Source organism: Cornus florida, unplaced genomic scaffold, assembly GCF_030987335.1.
Source record: "Cornus florida cultivar Cherokee Brave unplaced genomic scaffold, ASM3098733v1 CherokeeBrave_3.0.0_Hap2_Chr11, whole genome shotgun sequence".
Classification (NCBI taxonomy): domain Eukaryota; kingdom Viridiplantae; phylum Streptophyta; class Magnoliopsida; order Cornales; family Cornaceae; genus Cornus; species Cornus florida.
In genome coordinates, this window is record NW_026775581.1 from 21,134,767 (window position 1) to 21,152,401 (window position 17,635).

Consider the following 17,635-nt stretch of genomic DNA (forward strand, 5'->3'; position numbering starts at 1 on the left):
GCGATCAACTCATCAATGGATTTTTTTTTTTTTTAACCTCTCGATGGATGACCTTTGGAACCTGCCCAGTTAATTGACCTATTGATTGATGTACTCTACTGTTCAGTTCAAAATGCAGTTTTGAAGAATGTTTAAATCCTGTAACTTTGAAATGCCATTTTTCAAAAACACATTTAGAATAAAATTGTAAGCCCCACCATGATCAATCTAGGTCATATAAGGTTTTCTACGGTCAATTTACCTGCGCCATAGATATTTGATTGAGGATGTGGATTTATTGTCATGTTCTTTGTGAAACTGTGTCTGCCTTGTCTTCAACAGCTATACTCGAATGACTCAAGACATTTTGACACATTACAACCAAAGTTATTGGTAGGAGATCTCCAACACATGACTCATATACTTAACACCACTTCATTTTTTTTGAGTGGAAATGGAAAATAGAAAACCTGTATAGCAAGCAAAAACAATCAAACCTCTAAACCTGGAATCCAAGGGATTTTTCTGTACATGATAGCTTCCAGGACAAGCTGGGAGAACTGACTATCCAAGAACCTAGACAAGTTGTTCCAAGAAGTAAAGCCCATTCAGCCATATTGTGAGCTTCTCGCTTTGAAGCCCACTGAACTTAATCCATTTGTGTATGATCTTATGTCTGAAATGACATTTCAATGCAACAACATTGATATTAAGGTAAGTGGAATTTTATTACCTTTTGGCCAAAATATTACATTTCTTCTTGGTCAAATGTTACATACTTAAGCCATCTAATCTCATAAGCATTCGGGAAGTTCAATGTCCAGTGTATGTCCCACCTAGTCGAGTCGCACACGTCCCTCACAGTTAAAAATGCAGGGTGTGGATTTGTTTTGCAGGGCTACTAAATTACTAATCCCTCCTCAGCTGTCTTTCTACCTGAACCGCCTTGAGCAGGCGAGCAGCTCATGTGGTTTCGATGACCCCAAGGAGTTGGCAAGAAATATATAGATTGCCGAGTTTTTCTTTATTTTAGGAATATTGTTTTAGGATTTGGTTATTTGAGACAGAAAGGGAAAACAAACTAAATAAGTTGGAACAGAAGAAACAGCAATAATTCAAGCGAAAACAATCAAACCCATGAACCTGGATTGCCAAGGATTTCCTGTGTGTTCCATCACTGGAAATTTCTGGAAGAGCTGAATTGAAGTGCATTGCCTGAATGCCAACTATGTTTATACCTTGAGTATTTTTGCAATTAAGTTGAAATTATATTGGAAATGTCATCTTGTTCTTCTGTGCTTGTTAAAACTGTGTTAACTCACTCTTATAAGACCAGTGTATTCAATGAACCATCTCATTCCTCTTTCAGACATGGCTTGATCAATATTCAGGAAGACGCTACGGGAGATCTGTTAGAACAGTGCAAGATGCCTGGAGTATATTATATCACACGGTTTACAATTGCACAGATGGTTCCTATGTAAGTGAACCAACTAGTTAATTTCTGTATTTTTTACTGTATTAATAATATGTCAATGATTATTATAATGTATACTACAGTTAAATAGAGCAATTTTCTATTATTTCATTGACTGATATAAAATTGTTGATCTGTGAAACACTAAATCCACTATTTTCTTCTATAGACCTTTGAAATTTTCCTAAAAACTCTCATGCTGGTTGGATGAGGTATAAGATGATATAGTACCCAATAGTTGGTCAATAACTGAATTTGTAGTGGTTATGGAAGAATATGTAGAATTATTAAGACTTGTGTTTCCAAGCAACATTAGGTTTCTATTAACCAAGAAAAGTTACAAAGGAAGAACAAGTAGATGTAATCAGCCCTGCGATATGCCAAGTGCATCTGTTTCATTTGAATATGTACCTGTGATTATATTGGAACAGGATAAAAACAGGGACGTAATTGTGGCATTCCCAGATGTTGATCCATCTTTTGTTTGGATTCCGCAAGTTTCCATAAATGCAAGATATCACCACCATAGAAATCCTGTATCAAGGAGGGTTTTCCTAAAAGAAACTACTGACTCCTTCGATCAACCTCATCTCTGGTATTCAACTTCAGAAGTGATACGTGCCCTGGAGCTTTTCATTGCAAGTGGAGATGAACTATCAGGAAGTAGCACTTACAGGTTAGCCATGAAGGTCTCAGATCACATGATGTATATTTTAGCAGCTTTTTTATTTCTCATATTCTATGTAATTCTAAACCAATGCCAGTTTTTTCTACTGTCTCCTTTTCTTCATAAAGTATGATGTTACTAATGTATCCATTTGCCTTTTCCTATTGTTTCCTCAGGTATGACCTTGTTGACCTGACAAGACAAGCTCTAGCAAAATTCGCAAACCAATTGTTTTTAGATGTTGTAGAAGCCTACAAGTTAGGTGATATCCGTGGAGTTGCTCGCCACAGCCATAGGTTTCTAGACCTTGTGGAAGACATGGACACACTTTTAGCTTGCCATGATGGATTTCTTCTAGGACCTTGGTTAGAAAGTGCAAAGCAACTTGCTCAAGATGAAGAACAGAAAAAACAGGTGTGTCATCCTTTAGAGTAATTAGGTAATGTCTGATTAACTTATATGTAACTTGGCATATTGTTTGAATTGATGTGTATGTGATCCACATTTACAGTTTGAGTGGAATGCAAGAACTCAAATAACCATGTGGTTTGACAACACGGAGGAGGAGGCGAGTCTGCTTCGTGACTATGGTACGAGAACTGCTTTAGTCTCTTAAATATTACACTCATTACAAGTTCTACATGAATTCCTCTGCCCTTCAACTTTCAATGCTTTGTAGGATTAGGCCGTTTGTACTTTCTTTGTTATATTGATCCTTGAATTTTTAACCAAATATGATACTGTTACAAGAATTTTGCAGTATATTCATGTAGTTTTTTCTCCTCCCCCCCCCCCCCCCCCCCCCCCCCCCCCAACCCAACAGGAAACAAGTACTGGAGTGGGCTTTTACGAGATTACTATGGCCCCCGAGCAGCTATATACTTCAAATTTCTAATGGAAAGTCTAGAGAAGGGTGATGGTTTTCGATTGAAAGATTGGAGGAGGGAGTGGATTAAGCTTACAAATGACTGGCAAAATAGTAGGAATGTCTTCCCAGTGGAGAGCAATGGAGATGCTCTTTACACGTCCCAGTGGCTTTACAACAAATACTTGCGATCTGATACATACGATCACTAAATGAAGCTTCCGTTGTGCAGATGAAGTCTCAGACTCCCAGGTATGCAATCATATGAATTTCTCAGCAGAATGAGAAATCTGTAAAGCTGGTTTTCAAAGCTAAAACAAGTTTCGTATTACGAATTGTGTTCTCTCCCTGCCTCACTTTGTGTTCTTAGCTTTCATTTCTTCCTACTTTTATCTCACGAAACCCAAAAATTGCTTGTACATAAGCGAGTTTCGTGGAAATTTCCGGAGACAGACACGTCCAAGTGTGGGATTTTATTCAACTACTCTGAATAGAGGTTGATTATGAAGATGTTATTCATCCAACAAGCTAAAATTTATTAATGAATAGAGTTTGATTTAGCTATCTTAAGAAATTGCTACTCGCTAGAGGCCATAACCCACAGATTAACAATGATAGATGATGTACGAGTGATATCACTTGACTTCCTGTAAAAAACTATCCATTAGTTTGATAGAGCTATTTATGAAGAATTAATAATTGAAAATTTTTAGAGGAAAATGGTGAAACAGAATTTATGTAACTAACTCTAAATGATTGAAAATAGTAGAGTTAATTATTGAAATTGCTTTGACATGTGATTTTTACTTTTTAAAACTTTTATTTTTTATTTGAAATGAAGGAAATTTGCCCTCTCCCTTCTTTTATTTGGTAGAGTGGAAGGGAAGAAAATGATTGTTGAAATGGAGGACTTTAATCATTATTTTATTATTATTATCCTCACTGTATATAATGCATATATGAGATATATAAAGTTTAGGATAAATTACATTAACTTTCCCTCAAGTTTGGGCAAATTACACATTGATAAATTGTTAACATTTATTATTTTCACCTCCCCTAAATCGATTCGCCAGCAATTGGAATGGGACTTTGAGTGTGAAAAGTCAGTGATTGCATGATTTTCATACAAGAGAAAGGTAAATTTGTCATTTTATAAAAATTTGGTCTTGCCAGAAGGAAAACGTTAAGGTGTTGTTGAGAACGTACTAAATTTCAGAAAAGGTCAAGTAATAAACCGAGTAATTTATCCAAATTGAATAGGTGATGATGGTAGGAATATGATTTCTTGTCTCCTACCATGCATTGTGTAAAGAATGATGTTGAGAAGGAAATTTCGTCTCCCCAACTCATGTCCTTGTTTGATGAAGGGTTGTCCTTTCTTGACCAGATCCCATACTTGAATGTGAAGTAGCAGTATGGCCCCTATGTATGACAGCTATATCACCACCATACATTGTCTTAAAAAGGCTGGGTCTTTCATCACAAGTACCAACTCTTTCCATCATTGATTCACATGCCCTCAGAGGGAGACACGGAGAGAGAGAGATGGCCAAAGTTTAAATCATCAGTGTTGTAGTTAGTACAATAACTACTGAACTACCCCCCACCTATCTGCTGGAAAATTTTAGTCTGTTCAATTTTAAAAATTATGAAAAAATTACTTCACGTGGACAACTAATTTTTCATTATTAATCATAGTTAACAGAAAAAATCGTTCAAGATTTTCCAATCTTAAGCTTTTAATTTGGTTATCAATTAGCAAGACAGCATAGTGAAAAACTAGAAATTGGTCATTCTTAATTTATATAAATATATATTATTTTATTTATTTTTGTTTACAAAATGTTGATCAGATTCCATTTCCAAATTTGAGACAGATACTGAATATTGATATTTTGGCCCTCATTTTTTTTTTTTTTTTATAACGGGTGTCCGGGGCTTTGCCCCGACTAATTCACGGACCTGTGTAAGGCGTCCTCCCTCCTTATATGAATCGGATAAAACTCGGACTACGTATATGGGCGTGGTCCCTAAAGAATTATTTACACTTAGGAATAATCGATCTCGAGACTTGATATTTCATTAAATAAAACTCAGACTATGTTCGTGGGCGTGACTCTTAAGGAATTATTTGCACAAAAGATGAATCAATCCTGAACTTGATATTTCATGAGGCATCAGACTCAAATCTTTTCCAAGGTTCTAACTTGTCAATCCTTTGGGTTTCGGTCTTTTTGGGTTGAAAATTTTCAACTTGAGCAAATTCAATTTGCTTGGAGTTCCTAATCTGCAATAGAATTTGCCTTGGAGAAAGTGAATAAAATCTCTTTTAGAGTTATGAATATTATTTGAAAATATAATAAATTAATTATAAATTTACCCCAAAATATTATGTTAGTGTAGCAATAGATCTACTTAGGAATTTATGGCTCTCTCTTATTTCTGTATGGCTTGTGCTTTAAGAAATTAACAGCTAAGGTAAGGTAAGGTTTTATTTTATTTATTCTCACATGGTTTTAGACTGATCTAAAGAAGCGCCATAATCTTTGAGAAACTTTTGGAATTTCCTCTCCTTTTTCTCTTTTTAGTTTCTAAGCAAGTTCATAAATGATATAATTATCAAAAATAAAGTTCATAAATGATATATATATATATATATATAAGATGGCCCGTTCAGAGATTGGACATGTATATAAATGGGCATTGTCCCTCAATCAACTGCATGCACGTTGTTGGTTGGAGAAAAGAACCACTAGTGTTACTTCTTCGCGTTTTTTAAAAAAAGATCGACAGTTTAAGTTTTTTAAAAGTTAAGTGACTTGCGTGTTATTTGTCAGATTAAATAAATGAATAAAAATTGAGAAGATGAGGAAACAATGGAAAATGAAAATTAAAATAAAGATAAAAGATGATCGAGGATAAGGGAAGACTGGTTTTCATAAAGGGTTTGATTAAGTTTTAAAAAAGTTAAGTGACTTGCGTGTTATTTGTCAGATTAAATAAATGATAAAAATGTATAAAAATTGAGAAGATGAGGAAGCAATGGAAAATGAAAAACAAAAAAATAATAATAATAAAGAAAAAAGATGATCGAGGATAAGGGAAGACTAGTTTTCATAAAGGTTTGATTATGTAGAGAAAGACTCTCATCTCATATTCTCTGGAGGTTGAGAGTTCAAATCTTCTTGGAGTATTTTTATGGAATTTTTTTTAGTAATTGTCTGGTGCATGTGAGATGAAGGGAACTATATGTGTTCAGTAGTAATTGTCCGATGCATGTGAGATGAAGTGGATTACATGTGTTCAGAAGTAAATTATTGAGTGTTCTAAGAGATCTGACACGACTGTTGTTGAGAATATATATATATATATATATATATATATATATATATATATATTATGGAGAGAAAATTGGAAACATTGAAGGGAAGCAATCAGAAGGATTAAATTAACTCTTAATTTTTGTTATAATATAATGTATCTGTACCTTGTATCAAGATAATGAACTTCTTTTCAAATCACCTCATCTTTAGGTGATACATGGACCATTATATGACTTAACAATCTTCGTACATTTTCTACGAACTAGTTTGTAAACCATGATAGAAATGTTTGAAATGCAAAAATAAAAAATAAAAATAAAAATAAAATCAGCAACCAAGAAAATGAAATATAAAAAGTCACAGGTTTGCAAATGATTATCTTATCCTAGTCATGGATTGGTCTCAGCATAAGTTGGGTAGCAGTTACAAAACCACTATGTTGATTCACAATGATGAGAGAACGCTTTCAAATTTATGACTAATTAGGTTCATGTTGTTGTCCCAACCACTAGACAATGATTTTCTAAGTACTTTTACCACTTTACATTTTTTCGAAGCATTTTTCCTACCTTATTCATTATTTAATTTTAATCAAAAAGAGATATTTGTTTGACATTTTTGGAGTAATTGTCTAATTTTCTTGATTGTAATCGAGATATCTCATAAAGTAACTATTTTGATAGCATGGGAAAGTGGAATTCATCCGTTGCTTTTTTCTTTCCATTTACTCGGATCTCTTCCGTTTCATCGATTTTGTCTGGATACATTTGGGACAACATGATTGGATGTGAAGCCCATGCCCGGAGGGAGTTAAGGGCCGGGGGACTCCCACTGGTGGACCCAAAAAAAAAAACTCCGGTATTATGGTACCCGGTATTATTCTATATATTTTTCTCAAAAATAACAATCTCTTTCTGAATATATCCAACTATATATATATATACATACTCTCCTATAAACGCTGATCGATATGCGTTGTGTGGCCCCTAAAAAAAAATCTGGCTTTGTCCTGCATGAAGGTCCACAAAAAAAAAGAATAATGTTAATAAGAAATCTCTCATGTGCAGAGTTACGAGCACTCTTAAGCTTTTTAACTTACATATATTAAATAATGATTTAATTTTTTACATATTTTTAAAAATAATTTCATTCAATGATAAAATAAGGAAAGCTCGTGGCACTCCTAATAAGAGATATGAGCATTACTCAAATATATATATATTATATATCCAAGCATTTTTTTGCTAGGTATTTAGAATATTCCAAGTGTGATTCGTTTAACATTGTCTCGCGAGTCTCAAGTATAAAAAAAAGTGTAAGCATATCCCATGGTATAAATGATATATGAGCCAAAGAAATAAACCGACCGCACGCATATCAAACCACAATTCAACCAGTTGGTTATATTTGCATTTATGTGGACTCCATGTGAGCTATCATTTTTTTTTTCTTTTTCTCGGGTCCACTTCATTTACAGCTAATTCTTAATTCCTTTAAGATAAGTTTAACTTAAATGACAAACATATCTCTAATTCTTGATTTTTCTACTTATGAGTTTAAAAAAAAAAAAAAAATTACTCGTATGTTATTTCATTTTAAGAGTGGAATGTATTTGGTTAAATGAGAGTACTGCTCTTTTGTGTAATGTCTCTTTTTATGATCTCATGAACTCAATTAAGTGCGATCCGTCATAATTTTAATGATAAAAAGGGCATTTAACTCAACTCATTGAAACCTTATTCTAATTATGATATTGAAATATAACCGAAAAAATTTAAGACCTTATCCAAATAATTAATGGAGAGGTAGAGAGTTTTAGTAATACTAAGGAGCAAAGGATCAGCTCCCCAAGTCTACAATATTAATTGGCTCATTTTTATGGACAAGAATCCTCTTCAGCGCAGGAGAGGTCCAGCACAGAATTCAATGGTTGAGATTAAACTGATAAATGCGACAAGTAGTGATGATGCAATCTCAACCACTGGATTATGTGTTGGATCTCTCTTACAGTAGAGAAGATCCTTGTCCCATTTTTATATCCCATCGAGTGGATAAAAGTCATCTTTAGTTATGTTATTAGGAGGAAATGTCCTGAATGGTGTATTTTATTTTACGCAAAAGTGTAAAAAATCCTGAACTATTAAGAAAGTGAAAAATAACTTTTTAGACTATTTAGGGTTGCAAATCAAACTCTCAACTATGCATAAGGTTGCAAATAAGTCTCTCTTGATCACCTAACCACATTTTTCTACGCCCAGGTCAAAATTACCAAAATACCCCCGCTTATTAATTTATATAAAAGTTATAAAATATAAAAAATGTACAATACTCAAAATACCCTTTAGGGGTCATCTTGCAACTAACCAATAGCTCGGGATTTTTTTTTTTTTTTTTTTTTTGCAATTTTTCCTAATAATAATAAACAATAGCAATAATAATAATATTATTATCATTAATATTAATAATAACTAATAATAATATTACTAGTAGTAGTAGTAATAATAATAATAATAATAATAATAGTAGTAGTAGCATTAATAATAATAATAATTTAAAAAATAACAAAAATGAATTACTTGATTAGTTGCTCGATGGATTCATATGCCTACAAATAGTTTTCGCAAGCTCATAAATTATTAAAAAATATTTCATATAATAATAATAAATAAATAAATAGTAGTAGTAATAGTAATTATTAAATAACAAAAATAAATTGCTTAGTTGCAAGATATGTGAATCACTTTTAGAACCTTGCGAATTAATAATAATAATAATAAGAATAATAAGAATAAAAATAAAAAATATCTAATAATAATAGTAATAGTACTAGTACTAGTAGCGATAGTAGTAATAATAATAATAATTTAAAGTAATTACAAAAATAAATTGCTTGATTAGTTGCTTGATGGATCCATATACCTATAAACAATTTTTGCAAGCTCATAAATTATCAAAAGATAAATAATAATAATAACTATTAAAATTAAAATTATTATTATTTAAAATAATAACAAAAATAAATTGCTTAATTAGTTGCTTGATGGATTTATATACCTACAAACAGTTTATAGAAGCTCAAAAATTATTTAAAAATTGTTCTAATAATAATAATAATAAGATCTAATAATAGTAGTAGTGGTGGTGGTGGTGGTGGTAGTAATAATAATAATAGTTAATAACAAAAATAAATTGCAAAAGTGAAAGGAAAAAAAAAAAAAAACCATATTATTATTATTAGGCAAAAGTGAAAAAAAAAAAAAAAACCCTGAACTATCAAGATAGTGAAAAATAACTCCTTGGACTATCTGCAAATGGGGGTATAATCATTCAAAAGGGAAATTTGGGCATTACATGAAAAAACACAGGCGCGTGAATCAATAAACGCCGATAAATGCGGTACAGTGATCGGGAGGGGCTTATTTGCAACATCTTGTATAGTAAAGGGTTTGATTTGCAATCTGAGATAGTTAGGGAGTTATTTTTCACTTTCTTGATAGTTTAGGTTTTTTTGTTTTTTTCACTTTTTCCTTTTTTATATTAAAACATTTTAATGACAAAAGGAATCGCCAAACAATGACTAAAAAAATAATAGGAAAGACAAATAAAAAATGAACCAAAAAAATAATAATAATCAAAGTATTTGACTCTTTTTTAAAGGGAAAAACTACCAAGGGCCTTGTTGCCTAGTGATATTCTTATACCTTCGAAAATAGATGGCAAGGGTTGGAGTCTCCAAATGGACAAAGTGGATGTGTGAGGTTTTTGCTTGTATTTTTATTGCCATTGACCAAAAAAAAAAAAATCACTACCCTCCGTCCCATATTAGATGTCCAAGTTTAGAAATTAGAGTTTTTAAGGAGACATACAATTAATACATTGTCCCCTTTTAAAATTACCAACTTGTCCTTTTTAGTTTAGATATATATAATTATCAAGTTTGAAATTTTTTGAAAATATAAAGGATAATGATGGAAAGATAAGACTTATTTACTTTGACTTTTCAAAGTGAACAACTAATTTGGGACATCTAAAAATGAGATAGTAGACTATTAATATGGGACATAGGTAGTATATATTATTTTGACGGCATAGTGCTCCAAGTTAAAACTTAAAACTACAATTTGATGTCATCTAAAATGTGTTAGTGATTTTGAGGTTAAATTAATAAAAATTGTATTCATAAACAAATTGTATTCTTATAAAATATTCTTAATAATTCATTCTAAAATAATGATGGACTTTTCACTAGTTGTTATTTTCTTCACTGTTCTAGTTATCAAAAGTATAAATAATATGTTTGTTGACCTAAAGGTTTTGACCTAAGGATAATATAGTAATTTTGATAATTACAATTGAGGACTCTCTAGTCTATATAAACTTTCTTTCTCTTTTAATTAATTAGGGTTTTAAAGATAAAAATATTTTTGTTATTGAGAGTTCTTTTGACAAAAAATCATCCTTGATTTTTCTTTATAATTTCATATACTTAAGATCTTACACTATTACATGAGAGTGATCTTAGGGTGGTGTTCTCTATCATATCAGAGTTCAAGTATACTGAAGATTTAGAAATTCCGTTCAGAAAAACAAAGTTTCTATTTTCCCTTCACCAATTCAAAATTTGGAAGAAGGAGGAATCAATCACACTACAAAAGGGTCAAAGCATTTGTGGAGTTTTCATGATTTACCAAAACTCTTCTACAAGGATTGAGGAGTAAGCCTAAATTCTGCAGCAATCAGACAGAGAGTCGCGAGAGTTATCTTGGAATGTTCATCAACTAGTTCTTGGTAGAACGGAGTGAGTGTGAGCTTGAGTCAGAGTTCATTGTACTTTGCTTCTAAGATTAGTGGATTGTTTCACCCAAGACTCTGAAAGTCTCTTTGGTTATTATCCCGGTTGGTCGGATTTCTTCCAACAAGGGTTTCCATGCACAAGAACCCATGTGTATCTTTTAAACTTTATTTACTTTACTTGTACTTTATTTTTATTTTGTAGGTTATTTTTTTTTTTTTTTGATATAATTAAAATAATTTAAAATTTAGATAAAGGAGCAAGTAAAACCTATTCACCCTCTATACATTATTTTTACATTAAACTTCCACATTTATTCCATATTGTGCAACTCACACATGAAAGTGACTTGAAGTTGTAAAAGGTCAAAGCTAGAAACATTCAAAGTTGACTCGGACCTCAATGATCAAGAATATAATTCAATGATTAAGGATGCAACTCAATAAGCAAGGAAGAAATCTCAAAGATTAATGCCAAAACATGAAGAATGGGGTAGATAGGTTAGTGAATATTTAGATTCAATGTCAAAGTATTTTTGAATCTCTTTTTGAAACTCACTTTTGTGAGATCATGTATATGTATTCAAACTTCATATTTGATCCTTAAACGACCAAGAAGTAGGTTTTGAACATCATTGATATACATATAAAGGACCTAAATCATTTCCAAGGCTTAAGACACATCCAAAAGTGTTTAAATTTAATGTCTAAAGTGAACTAGCCGACTAGTTAAACCTAAGGAGCCTGCTGATTCATCCAGAGAGTTGAGAATTGATTTGCGTAGCTTTTCAGCTAACGTATATACTGTATCATCTAACTGGTTTGAGAACTAGGCGTCTGGTGCTTTAAATCGGCCAACTGATTCATGGTAGATTTGAATTCAAACGACTATATCTGCATTTAATGCACCCCCAACTACCTCCAACAACTTTTTTAAGTAAAAAATCTCTGTATATATGGCTAGGGCATTATGTATGATATGTACAAATTGTGAGGAACATTTATGAGATATTAAGAGATATTATTTGGACATTCATGTGATGCCCCAAATCACATAATTCGGTACATCAACTAAGTAACACCAAACCCGACCCGAAGACCCAGGCAATAAAATGCAGAAGCTAAGGTTAAAATAGACATAATATGAATCTAGGGATAAAATGGTCAAAAGAACTCAATTTGTGTTTCAGCTGAAAATGCTACCATGTCAAAAATTGCTACGTTCAAAAGAACACTTTTTATGCCACTAAAAGCACTTCTAACTTGTTCAACTTTGATGCCAAGGACCATGTTTTTCCATATCATAATATTTGATTTTGGGACGAATATAAGAGAAATATACAATATTCAGGGGTAACATTACTGAATACCTTGACCAATCAAAACATCTCATTGGATGAGAGTGTTCAGTAACCGTTGTCCCCGCTGCCTAATAACTTCTCAAAAAATTTATGCCCATCATAATTTTTTTTTTTTTTTTTTTTTTGTAATACGCATCACAAGAAATTATTCTGCTTAATAGTATTTTACTGCGTAGACCATTTGGATTGAAAGGAGACTTATTCAATTAAGGTTTCACCCGTTCCCATTTTTATATAATTTTAAAATGTTTTTCCATGTGATTTGTGCACTTGAATTCTAATGACACCATTGAATTGCAAAAAACCCAGGACATCGATGTAGAGGTCTCTTCATAACAATCTATAAAAATTTAGGCAAAAATAGAAATATATATATCCCTGAGGTTTCACCAAATTAGCACAATACTCCCCTATGGTATAAAAATGAACGAGTTAGTCATTGTAGTTTCAAAAGTAAGCAATTTGTCCCCCTTGCATTTCACTTTCGACCACTTTTCGTTCATATTGGATGCACATGATTGATACTTTTTTTTATTAATCCCTAAAGTATCCACCAATACGATGTTATACCCCATCTTCCTGTAAAAAAAAGTTTTTGTATTCCTTTGATTTTTTTTTTTCCCTCTTTCATTCTATTTTCTTTTTCTTAACTAAATTTGCTAACCAAACATAATTCATTTAGACCTACGTATTCAAATATTCCATTCCTAGTTGTATTTTCTTCACTTTGCGTTAGACATAACATCTATTATTATAAACCAAACTCAAGATAAAATATATAGAGAGAAAGAGAGTTGGTGAAGATATAATATGATTTATTTTATCCCAGAATATTTGAGTTATGTTCACACTAATTTCAACATGCAGTTGCCCTCCTTTAACGTTTGTGTATTTTATTTTTATTTTTTTTTCAAAACTATTCCCTAAGCCATGATGTTAACTCGTTATTTAACATATTATACTTGTTAAATTTTATTTTAACTTTGAATCTATACACGTCTCATTGCACATTTGAGTTATTTATTTATTTATTATTATTATTATTATTATTATTATCCAATAGAAAATTATGAAGATAAATGAAAGTAAAAGGCAAAGTCAATTACTTTGCAAGCTAGCAAAAAGAAGTAAAATAAAACTAAAATGAAATAATTAACTAAAAATAAGTATAAAAAAAAAAAAATGAACACGTGACGACTCAATATTTTATGACATTTCATTTTAATGGAGAGAGGAGCTATCACTAGGTTAAAACTTAGGATAAATTTTTGTAACGACCCGAACCCGTGGGTTCGGACTGTTAACTAGGTCCTTGCCCTGACCCGAGGTCAGTTAGGTCATACATTCATTTCTAATGTCCAAAACCGTCATAAGGCTCACTCCGGGTTTCAAAATACCATATATCACAATCTTACAATGATGGTCAAACATTACAGGTCAAAGGGGATGATCAGCCGGCTGATGGGCCCTCATCGGCCGACTGTGAAAGCAGGGTCAGTCAGCTGACCTACAGGGTCGGTCGGCTGAAATGATGGGAAAAATGAATGCTCTTGGGACTTGCACTGTATGCTTGTCGGTTGGCTGGTGGAGGAGGTTCGGTCGGCCGAACCTGGGGTTTCGGTTGGCTGATGGTGAGGGTCAGCCAGCCGAAACAAGGCCTCACACCCCTGAACCCTCTGGAATGGACTCTAATTGTGTTAATTGTGAGCCAAATCTCTACTGGACCTGTTTTGCCATCAATTTCTGAATTCATAGCAATAGAACATGATATAATACAGTTAAAAGATATCTATAATTGGTCGAAATACAACTTCATTACCCTTTCATCATGAAATAATTATATAGTCTCATTTTACTTCAAAATACCACCAAGTGTTATAATTACAGTAGATGACTACGGTTCACAAAATGAATACACTTTACTAAGGTTTGAGACTTTACAAAAAAATGGCAAATATACAAAAGATGACAGAAAAATGGATTTCTAGTCCTCCTTAGCCTTGTGATGGGTCTACATCAACTATTTCATTCCCGAGCCCTAAAAAATGTTAAATGTAATGAGGTGAGCAAGTTGCTCAGTAGGTGGTGCCTAAAACACACCTCTTGTGACCCCGTGAATCCAAACAATGAATAGAACAATATGGAACGGGATCATACTGAGCCGGGGAACTTACAGCATCAATTTTCAAGTTCAAAACAAGCAAATGTCGTGTCATGGATGCAATGTCATGTATGTCACTCCCCATTTTCAAAATCATCCATCACTTTTCAAACTGTTAATATAACCCGTCCGTTAGTGACTCCACAACGATATGAGAGAAGGATTGGTTACTGTCCCTGACCCTTGGTACCTTCGCGGCGTCATTTGGGGCCCAGATAGGTCAACCACGCTAGGGCAATCTCCATAGCTCTCTCTATGTTATATTAACACATTGGCCTTTTGGTGACTCCGCGGCGACCGGGTTTTCTCAAAACTATTTAATAAAATTTCTTCCCAAAACCCCGTTCTTTTTCCAATTCAAATAACTTTGCCCATTTCTTTCATGCCCAATGTCATGAGTGCATCTTACATACTTTTCCAATAATGTGAAAATAAAGGAAATTTACACTACACAATTTAACATGCTTCTTCATAGCAATTTCTAGGAAATTAATAAGCACCATAGGTATGGAAATTAACATTTAGGCATGCTTATCACATAATTCCATCAATACACATGATCAAAAACTTCAAATACAACAATTACATCATTTTAAGGGCAATCAACTCAAATTAAGCATGCTTGACATCAAATTTTGAAAGAAAATTTACACGGAAACAAGAAATTGGGAATTAGGAACCCCTACCTCAAGACGAGCAAAAATCCCCAATTTGAGCACTAGATCATGAATTCCCTAAAGTGCTTCAAACAAGAAATTGCTCCGATCAAATCCTAGATCTCGGCGAGCTCTTTAATTTGCCGCAAACAGCACTTAAAAATACCAAGTATTGAGGAAGAAATCAAGTTTTATAGCTTTGATAAAAAAAAAAAAAAAAAAAAAAAAAAAAAAAAAAAAGGGTGGGGAAGAGAGACCAGCGGGAGAGAGAGAGTGAGGAAGAGAGATGTGAGATCAAAGGGATCTCTCTTGGCCATAAATTGTATGGGTGGTAGGGTCCCACCACCAAAATTTTTTTATTTTTTATTTTTTTTCTCTTTTTTTTTTAATTTCCTTCCACTACAATAATATAGATATACACATATAAAAATTCATAATCACATAAAATATATCAAATAAAAATAAATGCGATGCAAATGAACTCAACCAACGCCCCCGTACGCGACATTTCCGGTAGTAGGTCCCACACGGGATCGTCCGGCCTGAAAAACAGAAAAAGTACGAAAATGGTTACACTTGCATTTCAAAGAGTCCTGGACTCAATGAAATACTCCAAACAACTCTCGGACACAACCGGCACACTCCGCATTGCCTGATACGCAAAATGGTAAAAGACGAAAATGCCCTTACAACAACAAAAATTCCAGAAAAAAATGAAAAATGGAATATTACAATTTACCCTCCTTAAAAAGATTTCGTCCTCGAAACCTACCCTCCTTATGAAGAAGGCCAGAACCATACACTTTCCAAGAATACCTCACATAACCCCGAGACCATGAAGTCACCGACATTATTGCCTCTGACTCTAGACGTCACCAGACAATCACCCACCACTGCCACTAAAACCCAATACGGGTACTCTTCTCTCACCTCATCATAACATAAGACCAACTAGGCTCTACGCCTGACTCAAAACGAACATCAATCTACTCCACACAGCCATAAAAGGCTCCAAAGCCCGAAAGGAAAACGGTTACAAGACCCCGGAACGTAACAACATCCAACCTCATTCATCCTTCAAAGGACACACACACTATCCATCACACTCTACACATCTCTGTCAACCAATACTCGTCATCTAACACATAGCTACACCGTCACATATCGGTACAAAGCGACCACTAACCGCAACATACGACAATCATCGTACCAGACAACTTTAAAAAGACAAAACGATAGATCCCCCAACGATGACATAATTATAAGTCACCAAAATAATAAAACATATTTCTTGTATCCTGGACACAAATCCTCAAAACAAGATCTTCAATAATCGATGATCGTACCACAAACCTTTCATCGGACACTTGATCCTACCTAACACACCTCGTTATCCGTGACAACCACCTGAATCCACACTGTCACACCAACACAATCCACAATTTCAAGCTCTCATTATTTCTGACAAACTAAAACAATTGTGTCGTGCTAAAGACGGACTGACTCAGGAGAAATGATTGGCCAGGCCATTCTCATCATCAATCCAATCTCAACACAAACGTCGTTCCTATCCTCAGGTCTAAACATTAAACACAACCCCACATAGTTCTCAAAACAACCACGAGATCCACTCTCTAATCAATCTGTCACTCTTTATAACCTCAACAACTATACAGTCACATACCAGCTCTAAAAACCCTAATCATGCCTCAATCATAATAAGCTAAAGTAACACAGCGCCAATACCACAATCATCACTCAACCTAAAAGCTTTTCAGTCACTTCATATTACCTACAATAGGTAATCAACATCATAACATCATTCAATTCGATTCTTATTTCTTCAAAACACACAATACGACCGTCTCATGTCTGAAACCTTAAAACCAAAGTCAATCGTCCCTATTATTCCTCAATAGAATCACTCTCTAACCGCTTAACACTCAAATAATACCAACACTTGCCCTCAAAACACTGCTTAAATCAGACATCAATAAAAATATCCGTTTACATAACTCGCATCATATCACCTAACCATCCTCAAGCTTATGATTCATGACACACCCCTAGCCATCTCCAATAGCACCTTACATCGGAAACAAAATCCCTATTCGGCAACCCGTGCCTCACATTCCACCAGTCAAAACCATTCTCAGAACAAGCACTACAAAACCCAAGACTCCACCTTCCCCCATGGGAGTGAGTCTACCTATACAATCAAACCTTACCGGTGAACTCTAACAACATAACAAACCACACACAGGTGCGTCCACCCACGGACGCGCACAACTCCTTAACGGAGAACAAGACTCACAATAAACGACGTCCTTGCCAGGGCTAGAACAACTAAAA

The 17,635-nt window shown here is 33.6% G+C and overlaps 1 protein-coding gene across 1 annotated transcript in view; it reads left to right on the forward strand.

Annotated features, from left to right (window-relative positions):
• Window positions 1–3,335, forward strand: part of LOC132285984 (alpha-N-acetylglucosaminidase-like) — a 34,759-nt gene extending 31,424 nt beyond the window's left edge. Inside the window, exons 15-19 of the mRNA XM_059788229.1 lie at window positions 1,349–1,459; window positions 1,888–2,132; window positions 2,300–2,537; window positions 2,635–2,713; window positions 2,947–3,335. Coding sequence (XP_059644212.1) covers window positions 1,349–1,459; window positions 1,888–2,132; window positions 2,300–2,537; window positions 2,635–2,713; window positions 2,947–3,200 — 927 coding nt within the window. The 3' untranslated portion in view covers window positions 3,201–3,335. The remainder of the gene's footprint in view (window positions 1–1,348; window positions 1,460–1,887; window positions 2,133–2,299; window positions 2,538–2,634; window positions 2,714–2,946) is intronic.
• Window positions 3,336–17,635: the final 14,300 nt, after the last annotated feature.